The sequence below is a fragment of the Carassius auratus genome, chromosome 29 (assembly GCF_003368295.1).
Source record: "Carassius auratus strain Wakin chromosome 29, ASM336829v1, whole genome shotgun sequence".
Taxonomy (NCBI): Eukaryota; Metazoa; Chordata; class Actinopteri; order Cypriniformes; family Cyprinidae; genus Carassius; species Carassius auratus.
In genome coordinates this window covers 18,419,071-18,443,250 of record NC_039271.1, presented here as the reverse complement: position 1 = coordinate 18,443,250, position 24,180 = coordinate 18,419,071, and the positions used below count along the sequence as shown (strand labels likewise).

The 24,180-nt window shown below is 35.7% G+C and overlaps 1 protein-coding gene across 3 annotated transcripts in view; it reads left to right on the top strand.

Annotated features, from left to right (window-relative positions):
* LOC113048268 (protein FAM19A5-like) overlaps positions 1–24,180 on the top strand; it is a 191,591-nt gene that overhangs the window by 66,714 nt on the left and 100,697 nt on the right. For all 3 annotated transcript variants that reach the window (XR_003276432.1, XM_026209978.1, XM_026209979.1), the window contains exon 2: positions 6,765–6,914. Coding sequence is in view for 2 of the 3 variants with exons in the window: in XM_026209978.1 (XP_026065763.1) it covers positions 6,765–6,914 (150 nt within the window). In the remaining variant the exon portion in view is untranslated. The remainder of the gene's footprint in view (positions 1–6,764; positions 6,915–24,180) is intronic.

Here is a 24,180-nt window from a genome sequence, read left to right as displayed (position 1 = left end):
GGAGTCCTGGCTCCTCTCAGGGAACAAGGTATCTGTATCCTCAACTGAAGATTTCAGTTGTCGTGTTGGTCATTTGAAAGAAACGAAAACCACGCTTGAAGCACATGGGTCTTTTCTCTGTTCAATACAAGATACAGCCACAGGTAAGACTTACAACCCTGATTTATGTCTGGTTTAATCTATGAAATGACGGCCAATCGATTTTAGAAAGTAGTTATATCATTGTTGTCGCCGTCATTTTAAAACGTTAACGTAAATATTTCTAACGTGTTGCAAATTCTCTTGAAAAATAACGTAGAATATTCGTTTGTTTTAGTATATGTGGTAACGTTAAGTGTGTAAAAGTTATTAAAAACAAGTACTATACAAGTACTATACATATTTTTGTATTATGGAGTGACACTTTCATAAACTTTTCTATTCCCCTCTGATTATATAATGGTAAATATTACATTATCATTGCACAACAACAGTGATCAGTAATAAGCCTTATACTCACAATAAAAAATAATAAGGTCATAAGGTCATATAGAAGTGGAGGTAAGAAGTGGATTATGCTTTTTATTTTGCAGGGCAAGGGCAATGACTGTAACATAGAGTGTATTTTGCAGTATTACACACATATTTATACCGACTTCATCAGGTTCCGAAAATTCTTTAAAAAGAACACAAAGAATGGCTTTCTCAGCTGCCATAGTTGCAACTCTTGCGTCATCAGAACAGGGTGTTCAACGCACTACTGTTTCCGTTTTTTTTTTGTTGGGACTGGACACAGCCAAGCTAAAACCAGCTACTTCCAGCTTAAGCTAGCTAAGCCCAGCCAACCAGTTTAGGCTGGGTTTAGTTTATACTCTACTATGCCCTGTATGAATCATCACTGAGTTTTCATGCACTTTAAAAAAACATATATTTGTATTGCAAATTTGCTCTATGCAAATCCAACAGTGATTACTTACTTTGTCATTCACTCCCGACATGAACCGCCCACTAAGGCTAATACTTCTGAATGAGATGAAAACAGGCCAACCAGTGGTCAGAAGCTATAGCAGCTGCTTCAGCTATCTTTATAGTTTATCGCTGTAATACCAATTTTGAAATTAGGTTATTTGATACTAAGCATTGTCACTGTGAAGCAACAAATATAGATATTTAATTAGAATTATATGCAGTCTTCCTAGAGCACACACACTCATTTGATTATGTGATTATGAATGGTAGGGTCAGCATGGTCTGTGGCAAACATTTCTTTGTGTCAGGGCAACAATTCAAAGAACAATAAATAAATATTAAGTTATTTAAAATGCAGAGACAATATTGTCTTTTTGATCAATTTCACAAAAGAAAATGTTTCCAAACAAAACCATGTTGTGTGTCTCTGCAGCAACACACAGATGTGCTTCCTTTCTGAATGAATTTGCATTTTGGATAAAACTGGGTGAGTCAATGATTCCCAGATCCATTCATAAAAAAGTATCTTATTTCCTTCCTAAAAGAATTTGTCATTTTGAAAGAATCGATGGAATAAATGATTCAGCAACTTACAGTGGCTTGCTTCCACCTACTGGTAATATTAGTTTCACATTTAAAAGTAAATTGTTGTTACATTGGTGAGGTGACCCAGATGGGAGTGAGTTTTAGGGGGGTGAGTGTAACGGAGGCTTGTAGTTGCTGTGCAGATTGGGCGGACTTACCCATTAAGCAAAGGTAATTCACTGCTTGGGCCCCCAAAAGTCAAGGGCCCCGTTAAATGATTTTCACATACAAAATGCTTATTAGATTTTACATGTGCTCATCCCACCCCTGCCCATTCCTAGATCTGACCAATAAAATGCTTACCAACGATGAGATTTTAAAATGTCACATACTTCTGGTTCTTCCATTTTTCTCTGCTCCCTTTTTTCTCTCTAAATGTCTGAGCAATTATTAAAGTATTGTCTGCCATTAACACAAGCTATTTAGATGTTTCAGTATAACAAAGACTGAAGGGATGTATATGTAGATGCACTGACACTTATCTATAAGAGCATTCAGGCTATGCAAAAACACCAAATGAATTACAGTTTTACTTGAGCTGTTTAATGCTGCACCAAACATTTGTCTAATGACCTTAATACATAAGAAAGTGAAACAGTAAGCTTGGCAAAATTGTTGGAGCTTAGACAAATGTTTCCTTGTGTCTGGTTTGTTCTTTGTTGCAGAGGGCATGGCTATTGTTTGTCAGTGTTGTATCAGTGTTTTGTTTAGTTAATAAATTTCATTTTGTGGTTTAAAACTGCATCCTTCTATTTTTGTCATGGCTATAGAGCCAGGTCATGACCAAGTGGGGGCTTGTCCGTTGGTTTTGATCCGTTAAATCGCTTAATTGTTGTTTTATTAAGTTTTGGAGTTTGTGCATTTGTTTTGAGATGTCGGGTCAGAATATTGTGAATGGTGTGTTGTCATACGTGACGTCAGCTGATGGTGAAGGTTCATTGTTGCTTCGATCAGTGTGTTTGGAATCCTGAGGCATGCTAATTTCTTGCTTGCAAAACTTGTTGAAGTCAAATTCCAAAGAATAATTGTAATTTTATGCATTTATACACTAATTATAGTAGTATGTGTAAGCAATCTTAATAGTATATTTAATAATCATAATACATAATACAAATACAGATTCTTCATTATTTTGTTTGTAAACAAGGATCAAGGAAGATATATATGAGATATATTTCTTTCACAATGGCCTTCAGCTTATCTGCATTTTTTTGGTCTCTTGTTTCTCTATTTCCTCTTGTCAATACCCCATAGATTCTCTATGGAGTTAGGTCTGGTGAGTTTGTTGGCCAGTCAAGCACACCAACATCATGGTCAGTGTGTGTTTGGGCAGGTGCCAAATCCTGCTTCAAAATTAAATGAGCATCTTCAAAAAGCTTTGTTCAAGGACACACAGCATTAAAAGTCACAGTTTAATAAATCATTATCATCGTGTCCTTACCTTATAAACCTGATATTCACTCCAGTAAAAGGTCTCTTACAATAATAACTGCATTTTTCCACATTGTTTACTCGATCCTTGCATTAGATAACTCAAGAAATTATGTCTAACAAACATTACAAACACGTTTTAATAGGTTGCATCTAATGAAAGCTCTAGTATGTTTTTTTATAGTAAATCAAACTCTTTTCTCAAAAGATCAAGGAAATGTTTAAGTTTTTAATGATGCATAAAATAGCAGATATATTATAATATTACTCTAATATTATATTTTAATACCAGTGGTGCAAAGTGGTGCTAACACAATGTAGTCTACCCTGGGACAAAAATAATGTTAAAAGAATGTTATTCTGTGCATGAATGCTGATAAAGGAGATTTCAAAGTGCTTCATCTCATCTCTTAATTTCTTACTATAGCAACATAAGTGAAAGTTTTTTTTTTTTTTTTTTTTTTTTTTACAAGTTTCTGTTTGGGATTTTCAGATATGGCAGACAAATGCAATCTCTGAAGAAATAAGTGTTAAAGAGAAATATGGATTTCCCACTGCTACACACATATGACATATCATTGTCCAACATCATTCAGAAGCATGTAGGAGGTTTGAAATATAAATGAAAAGAAAGTTGATGAAATCTAGAAGGAGATGAAGAACATTTCCCTGGTCTTTCTAACATAGGTCACGTTTAGTCTAGAGCTTCATGCTTTTTTAATGGTTTGAGGGAACTGAAAAACAAGAGAAGGAAACTAACACAACCACAAATTTACATTTCACATAGCTCACTTGTGCACAGAAAGTGTCCATTTAAAACAGGAAATAGATAAATAACATCTATGGCAGATGCCCTGTAGACCAGTTTCACAATAGACAGGTTAATCTGAGAGTGGGACAGAGGGACAGAAGGTAACAAACAGCCTTAACTTAAGCCATGAAGTTGTGTTGTTGATTTATAAATTATTGATGCAAGTAAAAACAATTTTATATGTTTAGGGGAATGATTAACAGTAGATATACAAGATCACAGTTAACACAACCATGAATATAACATGATTAAATATTAGAAACTTGATATTTTTGAAACAGTCCTTACAGTCTAACTCAAAACTGAAGTGCATAGATGAGGTTGAATAATCTTTGAACTATGCAGTTATCCTCATGTCTCATTCATACAGAAGTCAATTAGAAGTTGATAGAAGCAATTTTTATAAAATCTTGTTGCTAACTAGCAGTGTCATGGTAACATTCCAGGTGAAAATAATGAGGAAATTTTGTTTCTTTCAATTGAAATTTGCCCATAAAGTCAAAACTTTATGAGCATGATTGTCAGGCATTTACAGTATGGCCATTTTCAAGACACACTCATAAGTAACAATAATACAGAATGTCAACTGGGTCATTTCCTGGTATTTAGTGCCTTTTGGACATCACACGATTCTGAAAATCAAACCCAAATTTTAAAATAACATTTTGTGTAATAATGATAGGTGATGATATGATGAAAAATTAGTCAAGCTGAAGCATTTATGAAACAAAATCTCCACCATCTACATACTTTAATGTATGGGGATTGTAAACATTATCTTAGAAAACTCATGTCCCTTTATCCATTTAAAAGCTCATCAGGAAATGTATATATTTATATATATGAATGAATGAATTATGGATGAGTTCCTTTCTTGTCAATGAATAATTTGGGGGAAACTGTCAATCAAAAGTACTACATACTTCTTTTGTCATACCTCTAATGGTTGTTGCGTATGGTTGGCCATAATTGCTACCAGATATTATCATATCTATTACAATAGTATACAATGTACAATATTTAAAAGCTAATCAGGAAATTAAAATAAAATAAATTATAAATAAATAAATAATGGTGATATGTGAATGAATGAATTAGGAATGATTTATGGATGAATTGCAGTTACTTTCTTGTCAATGCATATTTATTTTTATTTTTTTTATTTTTTTCTGATGCAAATGCTTAAAAGATGTTTCCCAAGACCCAAGTTGCTATGGTCATGCTGGTTTGTTTAGGCAATAAACCCAATGCCATGATTAAATGATATTGTTACCACTACATTAAAAGTTGTGGCCACAAGAAAAAGATGTTATTCCCTCTACATAGGGTCTCGTGGCAACGACATTTTTTGATGTTTTTACTTTATCAAAATCATCTTGTGGTCAAAATATGCTATGACGTTACTACAAATTAATATACTGTGGCCACAACAAAACAAAGTGAACCGAACATGTCCCCTAGCGCAGACTAAAAGAACAGTCTTTAGAATCAGGATTTAAGAATCAGTATTGATTCACAAAGCTGAAATGAAGATATACAGTACAGACCAAAAGTTTGGACACACTTTCTCATTCAAAGAGTTTTCTTCATTTTCATGACTATGAAAATTGTAGAGTCACACTGAAGGCATCAAGGGCTATTTGACCAAGAAGGAGAGTGATGGGGTGCTGCCTCCAAACCCAATCGAGATGGTTTAGGGGTGAGCTGGACCGCAGACAGAAGTCAAAAGGGCCAACAAGTCCTAAGCATCTCTCGGGGAACTCCTTCAAGACTGTTGGAAGACCATTTCAGGTGAATACCTCTTGAAGCTCATCAAGAGAATGCCAAGAGTGTGCAGAGAAGTAATCAAAGCAAAAGGTGGCTACTTTGAAGAACCTACAATATGACATATGTTCAGTTGTTTCACACTTTTTTGTTATATATATAATTCCATATATAATTCCATATGTGTTAATTCATAGTTATGATGCCTTCAGTGTGAATCTAATTTTCATAGTCATGAAAATAAAGAAAACTCTTTGAATGAGAAGGTGTGTCCAAACTTTTGGTCTGTACTGTGTGTTATATATATATATATATATTAGGGCCGGGACTTTAACGCGTTAATTGAGATTAATTAATTACACAAAAAATAACGTGTTAACTAAGATTAATTAATTACAGAAAAAAAAAATTCCCGCATTTTTAATAACTTATTTTTGCACCGCGGAACGTTTCTCACTGGATGAGTTTCGGCGGACCGATTATACTGGAGCACCAACTAGCGTTCGCATATCACCGCAGCAGCACATTGAGCCTCAAGTATCACCTCAACGCAAAACATATAGCAGCTAGTGTGGACTTTACACTTTATGTTGAACTATGTATTATTTTGTTGGTGCAACAGTTTATGTTGAACTCTTTATTGTTTTGGCCAAGGTTGTTGAGAGTTGGACTTAGTATGTTATGGCCTCTGAAGCAACAGAGATGTTTTCTAATAGTCAGTGTTTCCAATGTTCTGAATGTAATTGACAGTATTGTGTTTTAGTTAAAAAAAAAACACTTTACAGAAGGTTCCAGCACCTATAAGCTTCCTGAATTTCTGAAATGTACTATTTCTAAATTGTTTCTAAATATGCTATTGTTACACTTCATGGCAAAAATTGCACTGGTCTGCTAGACTTGGTTGAACAAAAATAAACAATATTTTGTTGCATAAGCTTATGTATTCAGTCATTATTCAATGGTATACTATAAATCCATGTGAAAAAAAATTACTTCTCACTGTTCTCAGGTCAAATATTTATATGCGATTAAAATGCGATTAATTTTGATTAATTAATTACAAAGCCTCTAATTAATTAGATTAATTTTTTTAATCGAGTCCCGGCCCTAATATATATATATATATATATATATATATATATATATATATATATATATCTACCTTGATGTGACCACTTTTCTAAATGTTTCCCTCTGACCTCCTGTTTTTGGTTATGTCCTGCAGGACAACTTGCAGCAGGCACATGTGAGATTGTCACTCTGGACAGAGACAGCAGTCAGCCACGCAGGACGATTGCCAGACAGACGGCCCGTTGTGCATGTAAGAAAGGACAGATTGCTGGGACAACGAGAGCCAGGCCAGCCTGCGTGGATGGTAAGATCAAATTTGGGGAAACTGTCCCCAATTCTTGGTTTGCACAAAATAAAGTAAGCTGCTATAATCAACAGATATGCTAAAAATGTTTTTTTTTTGTTTTTTTTTTTTTTTTTTTTTTTAATTAAAAGTGTTTTGGACTGGCACATAAAGCAGTGTATGTGTGTAATGAACCCATGTGCCTGCGTATAAATGTATTACGTGGCATTGCAGCTGCATAATTTGTAAAAAATGTAGAATATTATGAACAGAAATAATGTCAAGATTTACTGCTTCAAGTGTTATTTAAAGTATGGCTATCTCAGACATATCACAGATCTCAGAGATAATGGCATAGATGAGTGCTGTTATATCACAGAGGCAGAAAAAATGAAAAGGTAACCTTTTATTATTTATTTATTTTTTTACTTTTTTTGTCACCCTAAGAACATACTGCAAAGTTTGTAATGGAGTACAGCAGAGCACAATCAAGAATATTACATATTTATAACTGTTAATATCCATTGTGGTCATGACGCTGGATAATAACCTTTTACTTGTAAACTGTTTAAAATCATAATTTAAAATTAAACTTTATATGAATTACATTTCTGAGGTTTCATCTGATGCCATTTTTTGGCCATAATTGCTCCCAGATATTAAAATATTTAATAAAATAATATACAATATATAATCAGATGATTGCCTAATAAATATCTGTAAGAAGACTGTTTCTAGTAAGTGTCTTGGAAAACACTATTTTTTGTCAAGTGCATAAAAGCCACCCCAGTGCAGACGAAACATAAAGGCATTGGGCAAAACTGCCCCAGACATGAAGGATCCAGATGATATGGAACAAGACAAAAATTTCAGATATATGTAATTTATAAAGATCTGCATTGGTCATCTGTCCAGGGTGCTTCCCTGTCTGCAGCCAGAGAAGCTGGGATAGGCTACAGTATCAGGAGTGACCCTACATTGGAAAAATGGCTGGAAAATTGATGGATAGATGGTAGAAGTTTGAAAATTAGTCTTTTATAGAGTATACAAGAAAACGGTTTACACAAAATAAAATATGCTGCTATAATCAACAGATGTGCTAAAAATGTTTATAAAAAAAAAAGTGTATTTGTGTAATGGACTTGAACCCATGTTGCGTATAAATGTATTACGTGACATTGCAGCTGTATAATTTGTAAAATATGGATAATATTATAAATAGAAATAATGTCAAGATTCACTGCTTGTAAATTGTTTAAAATCATCATTTAAAATTAAACTTTAAATGAATTACATTTCTGAGGTTTCATCTGATGCCATTTCATGCAATACCTTTATATCTGAGGTTGTTTCACCTAATTATACGAGACCTGATTTTTCCTGTGGCCTGAAGGTCTGAGGATGTCCTAATATGTACACCACACATTTGGCTTGTTGAGGCAACATGCAATCACTTTTCAAAGTAATCAGAAATATGCTTTTTGATAAAACAAATAAAATGTTATTTTATTTAGTTTGTTAATTTGGGCCAGCTGGTAACCACCTTGAAGTTCTAAGTCAAGTCATGTTAGTTTAAATTCTACAGTGCTTTTCAAAAAATATATTGTTTTAAAACATTTGTACAGAATATTGTGGATTACAAAAGCAGGACACAGTACACGGAGTGGATAAGAAAGGAGAGAAAAAATGGATTTTCAATCAGTTAAATTGGCTGGAGTCCTCAGGGTATCAGCACAATTGTCATATGTGATGAGGCATGCTGTGTCCTTCAGTCTGTGGGGGTCAGTCCATCCACAGACCAGATTGGAAATTACCATTGATGACAGTTTATTAAGGTTTATTCGTACTGAATGTGTCTGGCATGAAATGTCACTGGGTGAAAATATTCATGTAAGGGAAACAGGTCAATTTAGCTCAAAGGGAATCATTTAAGATTTTAAAGGGAATTTGAACAGAACACTGTTTCACGGCTGTTCACGGAGACGCGCCTGCGGTTCAGTGAACGAGCCGTTTAACATCAAATCTGCGCTGGATACTAATATCCAAACTATAGTGAAAACACTATCAATTAGCACAGTAACAAGATCGGCAGTTTAAGACATTAACTTGTAAGCACAAAACACAAGATACTTCTCTTTTCAATATGAATAAGGCTTTATTAGATAAATCTAAGACATATAAACTAATCTAACACATAAACACACGCACACACACATTCACACAAGTTGCAGGAAGGTCGAAAGTTAGGGAAAGATGAGTTTAAGAGAATGGAAATATGGAATTCCAAGTTTACAGCAATACGTTAAATTGCATAGACATGAACAACCATCAATCACGTAATTAGCGCTCGCACTGAGTTCCTCAATGGGGTTAAAATTATATTAGATACACCAGCACAACAAATATCTGGGAATACGTTGCCTTCGTTTGCTGTGAAAGGGACTCCAGTTGAAAGGGGTATCCCGGTGTCGCTGATTGGCTGGAAGTTCAGTTGGCTGAAGTGACGTCTTGGGGAGCCCGTGCTTGGGCGTTGGCTGAAGCTGGAGTTGTGTGGCTGGTTGGAGTTCAAACGCGCAGACGAGGTCGACGTTACAAAACTTAACTCAGAACACGAAACCCTCAAACGGAAAAGAAAAGAAATAAAGTTTGACGAGACTAGGTTGTGTTCCTTCTCATCGTGGCATAGTAGCAGCAGGCAGGCACGCTGGAACCGCGCTCAAAGAACCATGATGACTAACCGCATGGCTAGATGCTACAAGCTAAAGCTAGGTAGCAAAGCTACAAGCTAAAAGCTAAGAGCAGGCATGACTAATAGCATGACTGATAGCACGAGCAAGGCTGGAACTAAAAGCAGACTAAAAGCAAGATTTCATGGTGTCCAAAGTATTTAAACTTCCTTGTTGGCCACCCCTCAAATGTTGCCTTGACCAATCAGATATGGTCTTCGGGTGGGGATCATAAATCATTTGTTTATCTTACCAAGCATGTGGTTCTTGCCTCACAGGGTCTAATTTTGGACATGATTCCTATAACACGATTATGATATATTTTACAAATAAATGATTGTCAGGACAATATCAAGCAAGAAAATTTGATTACATCAATACTAGACATGACTATGTATCCTATAGTTATCAAAAGACATACACAATAAGTGATTATACATGATAGTCAAATGTGGGGGTTACACATAAATGAATATGAAGTTAAGCAATTGAATGATTCATTCATAAGTCTTTTTTGAGTTCATTCTGGTCCATATCTAAGTACAAGAAGCAGTTTCTTTGCCATTCTCTGGCAAAGGGATGTTCTGTGAAGACAGAGGTTTAAAACCCTTCCCCCCCTTAGGAATTTCAGTCTGGTTCTGCTAGGTGTGGGGGTGGAGTCAATGGGACTTGTGCAGTACTCTCATGGGTTTCCATGTGATGTCCAGCGTTGCATTTCAATTATGAACAACAAATTTGACAATCTCTTCTTCGAATTGAAATTGTAAATAAATGCTCTAGTGGTGTTCATGTTGAAAGCTGTTGTGTGAACAAGTTGGTTGGTAATCTGCTTGGTTCTTGTGGCACTAGAACTGATTTATGACTTCCTGAGGAATTCAGCTAATGTTTCAATGCACACAGCTCTGATAGACTCTTTAATTTGTCTGTTCTACTCATTTCTGCTACATTCACATCCTGAAAATTTTCTAGTTGAAGGAGAGCTTGTAGAATAGCATCTGCAGTATAGGGTGAATTCAGTCTCCAAAATTATTTGAGTTGATCATAAAACCAGAACCGTTTCCGTCCCTGGTTCTGATATATTAAATTTCAACTTAATAGATAAATCAGGTTGTCCTCAGAAGAAGGGAGATATATATATACACATACACACATACATACATCACCTGCTTTCAAATGGAGCGGCATTTAATAGACAGATCCGTAGTTCGCTGACAAGCTATGCAATATCGTGTTCGTAATCACATGCGTTTCTTCTGCAATTATGAACGCGATATTGCGTAGCTTGTCAGCGAACTACGGATCTGTCTATTAAGTGCTGCTCCATTTGAAAGCAGGTCATGGACATTTACCGCTAATCACAGAACCGGCTTTAGTAACGAGACACGCATTACAATGCAGCACTAATATATATTTGTAATAATTGTAATAATATACAACAATATTACTTTTTTTCTGTATTTTTGATCAAATAAATGCAGGCTTGATGATCAGAAGAAACTTCTTTCAAAAACATTAAAAATAGTAATGTTTCCAAACTTTTGGTCTGTATTGTATATATATATATATATATATATATATATATACAGTATTGTTCAAAATAATAGCAGTACAATGTGACTAACCAGAATAATCAACGTTTTTCGTATATTTTTTTATTGCTATGTGGCAAACAAGTTACCAGTAGGTTCAGTAGATTGTCAGAAAACAAATGAGACCCAGCATTCATGATATGCACGCTCTTAAGGCTGTGCAATTGGGCAATTAGTTGAATTAGTTGAAAGGGGTGTGTTCAAAAAAATAGCAGTGTGGCATTCAATCACTGAGGTCATCAATTTTGTGAAGAAACAGGTGTGAATCAGGTGGCCCCTATTTAAGGATGAAGCCAACACTTGTTGAACATGCATTTGAAAGCTGAGGAAAATGGGTCGTTCAAGACATTGTTCAGAAGAACAGCGTACTTTGATTAAAAAGTTGATTAGAGAGGGGAAAACCTATAAAGAGGTGCAAAAAATGATAGGCTGTTCAGCTAAAATGATCTCCAATGCCTTAAAATGGAGAGCAAAACCAGAGAGACGTGGAAGAAAACGGAAGACAACCATCAAAATGGATAGAAGAATAACCAGAATGGCAAAGGCTCAGCCAATGATCACCTCCAGGATGATCAAAGACAGTCTGGAGTTACCTGTAAGTACTGTGACAGTTAGAAGACGTCTGTGTGAAGCTAATCTATTTTCAAGAATCCCCCGCAAAGTCCCTCTGTTAAAAAAAAGGCATGTGCAGAAGAGGTTACAATTTGCCAAAGAACACATCAACTGGCCTAAAGAGAAATGGAGGAACATTTTGTGGACTGATGAGAGTAAAATTGTTCTTTTTGGGTCCAAGGGCCACAGGCAGTTTGTGAGACGACCCCCAAACTCTGAATTCAAGCCACAGTACACAGTGAAGACAGTGAAGCATGGAGGTGCAAACATCATGATATGGGCATGTTTCTCCTACTATGGTGTTGGGCCTATTTATCGCATACCAGGGATCATGGATCAGTTTGCATATGTTAAAATACTTGAAGAGGTCATGTTGCCCTATGCTGAAGAGGACATGCCCTTGAAATGGTTGTTTCAACAAGACAATGACCCAAAACACACTAGTAAATGGGCAAAGTCTTGGTTCCAAACCAACAAAATTAATGTTATGGAGTGGCCAGCCCAATCTCCAGACCTTAATCCAATTGAGAACTTGTGGGGTGTACAGCAAAACCAAGAAATGTGAATGAATTGTGGAATGTTGTTAAAGAATAATGGAGTGGAATAACAGCTGAGAGGTGCCACAAGTTGGTTGACTCCATGCCACACAGATGTCAAGCAGTTTTAAAAAACTGTGGTCATACAACTAAATATTAGTTTAGTGATTCACAGGATTGCTAAATCCCAGAAAAAAAAAATGTTTGTACAAAATAGTTTTGAGTTTGTACAGTCAAAGGTAGACACTGCTATTTTTTTGAACACACCCCTTTCAACTAATTGCCCAATTGCACAGCCTTAAGAGCGTGCATATCATGAATGCTGGGTCTTGTTTGTTTTCTGACAATCTACTGAACCTACTGGTAACTTGTTTGCCACGTAGCAATAAAAAATATACTAAAAACCTTGATTATTCTGGTTAGTCACATTGTACTGCTATTATTTTGAACAATACTGTATATATATATATATATATAGGCATATATATATATATATAGGCTATCAATTTTTACCTTTCATGTGTTCATGTATATATATGGAAGTTGCAGTATGTTGCAGAATTGAGAGTGAAAATCAGTGGAACAATTATGTATATCATTACATGTATCTCATATACAATCATCTCGTATCTCATTATGTGTCTCATTTTCTTGATTTCAGTAGTGTTTGGGGTGTCCTATTTAAAAATGTGAACATATTGCTCACAAAGCTTTTTATTTCATTCCTTGTTTTGTGCTCCATTGTGAAAAGTAAAAAAAAAAATGACATGTCAAACTTTTGTAATTAACTCAAAAGGTGCAACATTTATGGGAGGAGAGTATTTAAATGAATCACGCAACATGATTTATTAAGATTTTGCACTAGTCAATTCCCTGGTATTTGTCCCATTATTTAGCTTGTATAATAATAATAATAATAATTATTATTATTATTATAACAATAATAAACTGTTGGTGAGCATGCTGCTCCATCTTCTGTCTTCCTGGTCTCCTTTCAGATGTCCAGAGATCAGGTCATTTGATGAGGTAACATGGATTTCCCTGGCAGATTTCCTAAACCATTCTCACGATAGTAAACAGCTAACCAAAACAAATATTCATGGGACAAAAAAAAAAAAAAACTAGAAAATATTTATACTAATATCTTGCTGCTTAAAACATAAACACATCATGTTGATATGCGACATAAGCAGCAATCATTGTTTTGAGAGTTCAACTGATTTGTTCGGTGAGGTTGGCTTGCGGGTGGAAACTGGGTGGTTTTGAATACAGCCACAACTCTGCCAAAAGGGAAGGTGTAAATTGTGGACCAGTAGTTATTTCATTCATTTATTCTTTAATGGAACTTGATGGTATAATAGTCCCTGCTGGACTTTGATGGTATGTTTTATTGATGTATTGATGCTGTTTTATCTCAGTATCCAACAGTTCTGCTTTTGCCTTTTCTTCTAGGCTGTGAGGTAAGGTAGTCGGATGCGATGAGGAGACGGAGAGACAAGGGGATGTATTCATATCTGCTTTACATGTCTGGGATAGAGTGTCAGGTCCCAGATTTAGACATTCTTTGCGGTGGTCTACCTGAAAGTGTTGCAGACATAGTATGCAACATGTGAGTCATGAAGTTGTCTTGGGCCATTGAAGGCCCAGGAGAGAGCTGCATGATCCGTGAAGATGTCAAAAGTGTTTCCCTTCCAACATTGCTTGCATTAGAATGGATCTGGAAGGCTTTATTGTAGTCTGATTGGATCAGAATAGATGAGTTTTGTAAAGTGTGTTTGAGACTGTCCATGCTTTCCTGGCAATCTGCTGTCCAATACCATTTGATTCTCTTTTTGTTAAGGTTATTAAGTCAAGTCAAGTCACATTTACTTATATAGCGCTTTAAACAAAATACATTTCTAGGTGCTGATCCACCATCTGGTCTGGACACAGGCTGGATCTGTTGGCTACGATGACCTCGGAATAAGAGAAAAACAGACAAATATTAGCGTAGATGCCATTCTTCTAATGATGTAGCAAGTACATAGAGTGTTATGGGAAGTGTTCCCGGTTCCGGTTTACCTAATTAATGCAGCCTAAAAATCCTTTAACGGATTTGGATATTAAAAGCATATTAATATGTTGTGTGTAAGCCAGGTTAAAGAGATGGGTCTTTAATCTAGATTTAAACTGCAAGAGTGTGTCTGCCTCCCGAACAATGTTAGGTAGGTTATTCCAGAGTTTAGGCGCCAAATAGTAAAAGGATTTGCCGCCCGCAGTTGATTTTGATATTCTAGGTATTATCAAATTGCCTGAGTTTTGAGAACGTAGCGGACGTAGAGGAGTATAATGTAAAAAGAGCTCATTCAAATACTGAGGTGCTAAACCATTCATGGCTTCATAAGTAATAAGTGTGACGAGTCAGCTGCCTACTCCCTGATTGTCACCAGCACCCCATCCTAAATTGCCGCCCTTCACCAGGCTCCCGACTGGAGTGGGTGTGTGAGAGGAGGGGCGCTGGACGAGTCAGGGCTGGCGGCGTGTGATGGGGCACACCTGATGTGAATGGAGCCTCATCACCACCGCTGTTTAAAAGCCCAACGCGCCTCTCCTCGGGAGACCGGTCTCTTCCCCGTGCATGCACACTGGTGTCCTCGTGGGTCCAGGAAGGGTGCGTTGAGGGACTCCCGCGCCACCAAGACGTGAGATGCCGGACCCGCGATCTGGATGGGAACTGCACCCGTATACACGGCCGACGGGCCAGGATGCCAGGCCGTCCATCCCCTACCAGCGCCGCGGCCAACGAGAGAGACGCGGCCGCTAGGAGAAGCCGCCGCCCCTCGCGCCCCGGACCGAGGAGGGGAGCGCGTGCGGCCGCCGGACTCCGCCCCTTGCCTGGACCCTTCCTCGATGAACACTGCCTGACCTACACAAACCCCGCAGCACGACGAGGACACCAGATTCCCTGTTATTTTGGACACTTCCCCCTTTGGCCACTTTTATTCCCTGTGTTTTATGATTTCTGTTAATAAAAGCCTCTCCGAGGCCTGACGCCACGCCCACTGTGTCTGTCTTGTGCTCCTCCCGTGACACACACCTAGCACACCAAGGTTCCTGACTGATGACGAAGAATTGACATAGCAACCATCAAGTCTTAGACAGTGTTCTAGGTTATTACAAGCAGAGTTTTAAGGTCATGACAATCTGAGGGAATTTGTATTTGTATATGTATCTGAATTATAATCTGGGCACAACTAGTCAAAAAAGAAATAAATAAGAAATTGGAAAATTTTAAACACTACACAAGAAACTGGACTTGCAGATATATGGAGGCTATAGCTAACATCCCACACAAAGAGACTATACCCATTACTCTGTCCCGCACTCTGTACATATGTGGATTGTATTGGATTATTTTCTAATGCAAAAGGAACTATTTTACAGTATTGGACTGTAAAATTGGAGTCGCTGATATTTCTGATCCTAATGCAGTTTTCTTCCAAACTATCCAAATAGACTTCACACCCAAAAACTCTGTGTGGCGGCTCAATGTGGGTATTCTCAACAATGAGAAAATTGTGAATAATATTAAGCAAGAAATTCATACATTTCTTAGAGAAAATTATAATGGGGAAGTTGATCCTTTAATTCTCTGGGATGTGTTGAAGGCTGTGCTGCAGGGAAAACTAATAGCTATAACTGCACATCTCAAGAGAGTTAGAAAAAAGAAGTATGAAAAATTGATGAATACTTTGAACGAGTTAGAAAATAAATGTAAGCATAAAAGAGAATTAAATACACAAAAACAGATAACGGAAGTAAAAATAAAAATAAAAGAATTACTTAGTCAGGAAGTAGAGAAAAAGGCAAGATACGTCAAGCAAAGGTATTATCAACTTGGTCCCAAGTCAGCAAAGTTACTTGCTCATAGACTGCGGAAACAAAATACGGATACTGCAGTTCACAAAATTAAAAACCCAATATCAAAATTAAAGATTAAACCAAAATTAGAGACTGCATAACTGTTCGTCCCAATATAACTGTACATTGTGTGTTAAGTTTGTGAGATTCTACAGATTGGGTTCTGGTAATCTTGCACAAAGATGGTAGAAGTACTGTAAATGTATGGTTTTTTATTCAGTGTTTCCGAAGATCACAATTTGACTTATTTTTGTTTCAGTTGTACTAGATACCTCCTCCTTGGCCTCATTTGATTTGGTTCAATCTAGGTTTATTTATATATATAAATTTTGTAATATATTTTTTATCATAAAGCTCCAATAAAGATGCAAGTTTAAAAAAAGGAGAAAAAAAGGCATATTTAATATTGACGTCAAGACAGACTGTTGAATGATGAAGCTAAAAAATTGACTGTTTTCAAAATGGGAATGTGTCATAAATCTAGAAGAGTATCAAAGATGGATGGTATTTTTTTTCTGACATTCTCTGAAAAATAAATAAATGAATAATAATAATAATAATAATAATAATAATAATAATAATAATAATAGTAATAATAATAATAATATCTGCTGTTCAGTCTGGATCCACTTTATTTATATAAATACATGAAACAATAGTGTTATATGATTTATTTTTTTATGATTTATGTGTTAATTATTGTTTGTTTTTGTTTTTTTGTTTTTTCATTATTTACCTTACATTAATTTACCTTACAACAAAGCTGCTCATTCAAGTAGGAAAGAAAAGCATGCAATGGCTAGAAGCTTACAGACGTCCAAAAACATATAATATATGTAGTTATTTTTTTACTGAATAATGTTGCAATATTGGAATTGGAATTTTATGATCGAATAAATGAATTTGTCTTTAAGCCCTGATCAGATCCACTAATAAATGTCTGCTTCAGAATCCTTTGTAAATTTTGCACATTACCTCTGTCAGTTCTGCTCTCGTGTGTACTTCTTTAAAGCTGTCTGTTGTTGAATTCTTTTTTCAGTACTGACTTAAAAAGGTCTTCTTCTCATGGAGTTCTACAGTACTTACACGGCCCTTTCTTCCTTTCTGAAATGTACTTAAATTAGGATGGCTCCCAAAACCTGTATTCTACCTGCAGTCGGCTAATGGTCCTCCTGATGTCCCTATGTTGCTATTTGTTCAATTATTATTGGACTGGAAAGTTCCTGTCTCTTTTTTAATTACTCTACTACAGTCCTATAGAGAGCAGGAGGCAGTGCAGAGCTTTGGCAAAAGTGGACATCTCAGTGAACTTGGTGCTCTGAAATCAGCAACAGTGCCTTTCTTCTCTGGCTGACAGCCTCTGATTGTTTTTTCCCTACACACTACCTTTTGATGTAATCTGCAATTTTCTGTGCCTTCAGCTTCTTATGTGTTATTTACTTACTGAGTATAGATTTAAAAGCAATACTTGCGCAAGATGCAATCATCTGAAAGATGAAAGATGAAAGAAACTTTAGATTATACTGAAGTATGCATTCATATTCACATTTCAGCATTTGACCTACCATTAAAGGGTAATTCAAAGTTTATATTACATTTTATGGAAATTAATGGTAACACTTTAGTTTAGGGACTGATTCAATATTATAACTATCACTAATAATAACTATTTGCTTGTTAGAACGTATACAACTAGCACATTGGCTGTTTATTAGTATTTTCAAAGTACATATCAATTACTTATTCTGCATGACCATATTTCAGATTTATTAATTCTACCCTTATACCTAAACTTAATTACTACCTTACTATTAATAAAGAGTGAATTAGGAGTTTATTCATGCAAAAGTTGTAGTTCATATTTAGTTAATAGTGCATTATTTAATAAATACATATTGGTTCAAAGAAATAACTGAAAACTGAAAACCAGTGTTTACTGACAGTTCTGTAAAAGCATGTTCTGCCGTGGAGGATTGCTGGGCAATATTAACAACAAGGTGACAAGCATATGAGAGGAGCAAAATAAACAAATCTATGCACCAAAGGAGGCGAATAAATACAAATCAAGGCATAAATCAGGGTTGGATTAATACTGAAGGTAGACTCCCATTTTGTTTTTTTTTTTGTTTTTTTACTTTAAGCTAGATGCTGAAAGTGGGGACAATTATAATAACAAACTCAGTGCTTCATGTGCTAACTTAATAGTGTGCTCTGTCAGTGTCAGGTACGAGGTGAACTTGAGGAAGAGGACAGGGTTGAGGAAGAGAAGATGAACGCCCTTGTGATCCACCTCTAAAGTCCACATACTGTATATATGAAGCAGTTAGCCTGAATACATCCACTCAAGAATTTTATCTCTAAATAAATGAAGCGCAGCATACAGTAGCTTAGGTTTATTTGAATGCATATCGTTCCAGAACATGTTACCGTACATGTATAGCCAAAGCTATACATTTAGTTTTTTTTTTTTTACAGAGGTAATCTTTATGAATAAGAAAGTGACAGCTTTTTCTGCCTCAGTGATTGAGACTCACACACTGTCATTACACAATATCACAGCTCGGTAAACAACACACACTGACCAAGCATAAGTAATTAGCACTATTTTAATATCTCTCCCAGAAAAGATAGCCCCTTCACCTAAAAATAAATGCAGAGATGTCCTTCAGTCAGAGATCAAGAAACCCTGGTGCCATGGTGTGGCGTGTTGACGAAGTCTTCAGTTGTCAGGAACCAGTATACATCCCCAGTCATCTGTAAAACACTACTGCTCATGGTCACAAGATAATAACAATCTTTAATGTGTGTCACGGTCTGGTGAGAGAGCAATGTAAAAATCAGGGTCTGGGTCCAAATTCAGGTGAAAACTTCTCTTTAATAAACAAAAAGGGCCAACCAGGCAAAACAAAACATATTCAGGCATGATTACAAATACATTTAGAAATAGAAATACAACTACAAATAAACGATACACTACAAATAATTTAGCCAGGCAGAGTGGTGAGTGAGAGGAGAATATTAATACAGAGTATTTTACAATAGGGAACAGCTGAGAGTGAGTGTAATGAGTCCTCGAGTGAACAGGTGTATGGAGTTTGGGGAATTAGTATGAGTGTAATGAGAGAACAGGTGTATGGAGTTTGTGGAATGAGATGGCTACCTCTGGTGGAGAGAGGGAGAAAGGCATTTTTTCTACCTATTTAATGCACCATGGGAAAAAGACAGTGGTTACAGTGGTTAAATATTTATAAAGCATTTAATGCTGAAATTCAGACAAATTTGCATATAAATATTACAGTGATATACAGTATCAATGACTCAGAAAAATGTCTGTTCTGATTAAACCAATGCAAATAATAAAGTGCAACTAACCATTATAATGCATAATTTCAATAACAAAATAAAGCTCTTTATAAGGAATATCTTTTTGTTGTTGACAGCTGTATCTCCAGTCAAACTCTCCAAATGTTGGCATAAATGCATTTGTGACTTGCATTACATATCCTCATCCTAGAATACCATGCACAAAACTATGAAAAGTATAAAAAACAAAAATGACCATTACATGCAGATTTTTGCTATATGTTGGGATGGGACTTAATGTAAAATAAGCAAAAAAGTAAATGTGTTCATAATAAATAATTAGCTGTTATTTAAATTTAGTCTATTAATAATAGTTATTTTATATATATATATATATATATATATATATATATATATATATATATATATATATATATATATAAAACAATATTATAATTTTATGGATGGACTGACTGACTAATTATTTCTTTCTTTCTTTTTCTTTTTTTAAGGAAATAAATTGGTAGGCATAGCTTCGTAATAAAATTGCAAACTAACCTGCTGAGCAAACTCAAAATAAGTAACATTATACAGAATAACAGAAAAATAGCATTTTAATTTGATAGAGGCATAAAGGCAGGACTCAACTTTATGGACATATTGTGAACACAGTTTTCTAATCCTCTGTAATGTATGGGCAGCCTGACACTCCACTATTGTAGTGACTGTTGTACGTGTTTGGTTTGCAGTCCTCTGAGTGGAAGAGATCATGTCAGCTCTGCGGAAAGTACTGTTCTGTTGCTGAGGCAAACTTGAGCTAAGTCTGGTGATTGTAGAATCTCAAGTTGGTTGGAGCTGTCACAGGTGAGGCTTTCGTAACAACCTCTTCCACACCATCAGAGAAAACACTCACCAGAGTATTGACTGGGTTCTTAACTGATGACTGATCAACATCATATATATTATAATATATAGAAATAACTGAAGGATAAACTATTGCTGTAAGATTTTATCAGGCTCCAGTCCACCATAGGGAGCCTTCACCTGAATATTGAACTTTGCCACTTCCTGTTCCTGCCACATAATTACCTGTCTTGCCATTTCCTGACACCCTGTATATAAAACATTTGTTTGTACTGCCACTTTGCCCAGTATTGCCAGTTCACTGCCTTACTAAGCGTTCTTTCATTGTTCCATTGTTGATTCTTGTTATGACCTTTGCTTTTGCTCTTTTGACTCACGTTTTTGGATTACTGTTTTGGATTTGTCTGCCAGTGGATTGTTTTGCCTGTGTTTTGACCCAAGCCTGTGCCCTAACCTGACCACGAGTTGTGACTACTGTTTGGATTTTATGCTCAGATCCTATAATTAAGACCCGCTTATGGAATCCACTCGGCCTAAATCCTCCTTACAATTGCATCTATGTGAGTGGTTTATTATTTGAAGAATATTAAATCTTGCAGATTATTATGGAGGTGTGCATGGTGGTTGATGATACTGTGGAGTGTGGCTGTTCATTATTTGTACAGTTCTGCTGCTTGTGGGCGCATTGTCATTTTAGAGTGACGTGATTGTTCATAGTGAATTGTATATTGGCGCATAGGCGTAGTTTTTTTTTTTTTTTTGCCAGGGTCTATTTTTTCCTACCACTTTTTGAAAATAATTGAAAAAATATCTTATTTCAAATAAAATAATGGCATTTTTAAGAATTAAAAATAATCCGATTTTTGAGTTAGACAATGACAATGCTTGGGACGACCCACATAAACAAGCAAAAATGCTTTATATGTATTGAAATTCTAAACATTAAATATTGACTTTCAGCCTTAATTCACCTGTTCCTTGTTGTTTAAAGTTAAAGTAAATTTTGTAAATTAAACCACTAACACTAATGTCATAGAATAGCACAGTGTAACGTCTCGGTTACGTATGGTAACTCTCGTTCCCTGAACAAGAGAACGGAGTTGTCATGTCAGTGAACCAACGAAATTGGGATATCACTTCAATAGACCAATCTACTTCAAGTGTAAACTAAACGAGCCAATGCACAGCTGCCTAGGGGGGTGGAGGATCTCAACAGGGTCTACAGTACGGACACTCTGGAGCAGTTTTAGCAAGCCGACACTAACCGGGGCCTTGCAGTGCCACTACCCGTTTGAGGTGAGAATACAGTAGAATACTGGCTCTACACGAAGGCTATAGAACTATATATATATATATATATATATATATATATATATATATATATATTAAGCTAAATACTCTTGCATTGATTTATACTTACATATAAATAATTTAACGCATATAAACAATAAACACTCAGGTGACACTTTACAATATACAATAAGGTTTCATTTGTAATATTAGTCACCTACCCAACATGAACTGATATGACAAATACTTAACATTAACCTTAGTTAACTGTAGTTAATATATTAACCTAGTTAATTTCAACATTTAATAATACATTGTTTAGAACAAAAGTTGTGCCTGTTGACATTATTTAATGGATCAGAGCTAACATGAACTAACATAGAACAGTTGTTGTTTTTTAACAGTATCAAAGGTTAATGCATATTATAACAAATGTATTGCTCATTGTTATTTAATGTTAATTTCAACATTTACTAATGTTAACTAATGATATTGTATTTATTTATCTAATCATTTACTATTTCATTACCATGGATAATATTTAAGTGAAACAATGGGTACTTTTCCTCAGCGGTTGCCCATTTTCAAATTGCTCGGGATTTATGGTTTCGGTGGTGTAACATGTCTTTCCACATCTTAATCCAGTGACATCTTGTTTTAGGAGCTTTTATTTCTGTACCTATAAAGAGAAAATAATATACAAGTATCTATTATTAAAGATCTAACGTAATGCATCATTGTAGACTACATTCAATTTATGTTGTAGCAATGTACCTATTTACAGCACTAACTGCAATGACAGCACAATAAGTGGCTGTGCCCAGCATGATTAATATTTAGTGTAAAGCATGCCAATTAAAGAGAGTTCACCCAAAATATGAAAACCATTTTGTCCCCTTTGTACTGTCCATACCAGATAAACGTGTTGGGTTTGATTACCAGCATTCTTCAAAGTATCTTCTTTTGAGCTCTGTAGAAAAACAAAAGTCAGAGGTTTGGTAAAATGTAAAAGACAGTATTATGGTTAACTAAACATTTAAATAAATTAATAAATACTTTTCACCAGTCATCGCTATGCAGTAAAACAACAGTGAAACCTGCAATAAAATGCTTGAAAAATACACATTCCATAGATCCAAAGCTTAATACTCCCCGCAGTTACTGAAGAAAATAACATGGTAAAATGGTCAATGCAAATATTTAACTTGAACTTACTTTCTCATTGTCTCTAATGCACCTTCCTAGTTCAGTCAGGAGTATAATGAAGATGATTTAACTGTCTAGGACTCCAACCACTGCTCAGTGTTCACAGGTGTCTGAGCAATGTCTGCTATTCCTTCAGCTTCTATTGGATACAACAAAACATAAAAATATTAAAAGAAATGTGTAGCATGTTAAGGGAAATAATCAGTTACTCCTGTGTGTCTTTACATCCTGAGTGAAGTACTAAATAAAGTTATGAACTGTGATGCTGTGTTTGCGTTGTAGTCACATGCATTTTGGCAGAGATGAGCATCTGTAAATGTATAGTTTGCTTATATTTAGCATCTGTAAAAGCAGAACAGAGATATGATCTCAGACAAACTGATGCATATAGGACTACAGTACATTCTCATCATAAAAATGTTAAAGTGTGGAATGATGTACAGCGCCCCCTAACTTCATAGCATAGTGATTGAATATTTACTCGCAGGGAGGAGTTTCCTCATCTCAGCTCGTAGACTTACAGATACATACAAACAGTCAGTTCGGAGATAAATAAATTGCACATAAATTATTTAAACGTAAAACCGAAAAGAAAAAAAAACGCAATTCACAAGCGTGTATTGAACCATGGATGTCATAACGAATGGTTCAATATTATATTGAGAATAAAAAAAAAGAAAGAAACACCAAGAAATAAAATAGCCTTTGCGTAAAAAGCTGTTAATTAGCATACTGTGAAATATATATACATACATTCATACATACATATATATAAAATGTCTTTGTGTAACGTGGGAGCTGATGAGACACGAGGGATGTGGATCCATGTATAAGCTTTTATTTAGAAACATTGTCAAACACAAGCAGGGTCAAACAATGGCAAACAGATATGTTGAAGGCAAGACACAAGAGTATTCCGAGAGCATGCGTGGGTTGTCGATCAGCGAACAATATCCAAAGTTCTTGTCAAGAGGGGTAATCCAAGTACACAAGCAGGGGCAAATAGGGTCCATGCAGGGGCAAACAGAGTCCAAATGACAAGACAATAGAGAAAAATCCAAAAACAGGCAAAAGATCAAGATAACGAGTCAAGGAACAAGACTGGGAAACAGGAAACTAGGAAGTGCTTGGTAAGTGAGACTGATTTATATGTGTTGTATTGATAGTAGCTGTGTGTGATTGGTTTCAGGTGAGCTTGTGATTAGAGCAATGGAGCATGAGAAATGTAGTCCAGGGTGATGTGTAACAGTCAGTGAAGTGT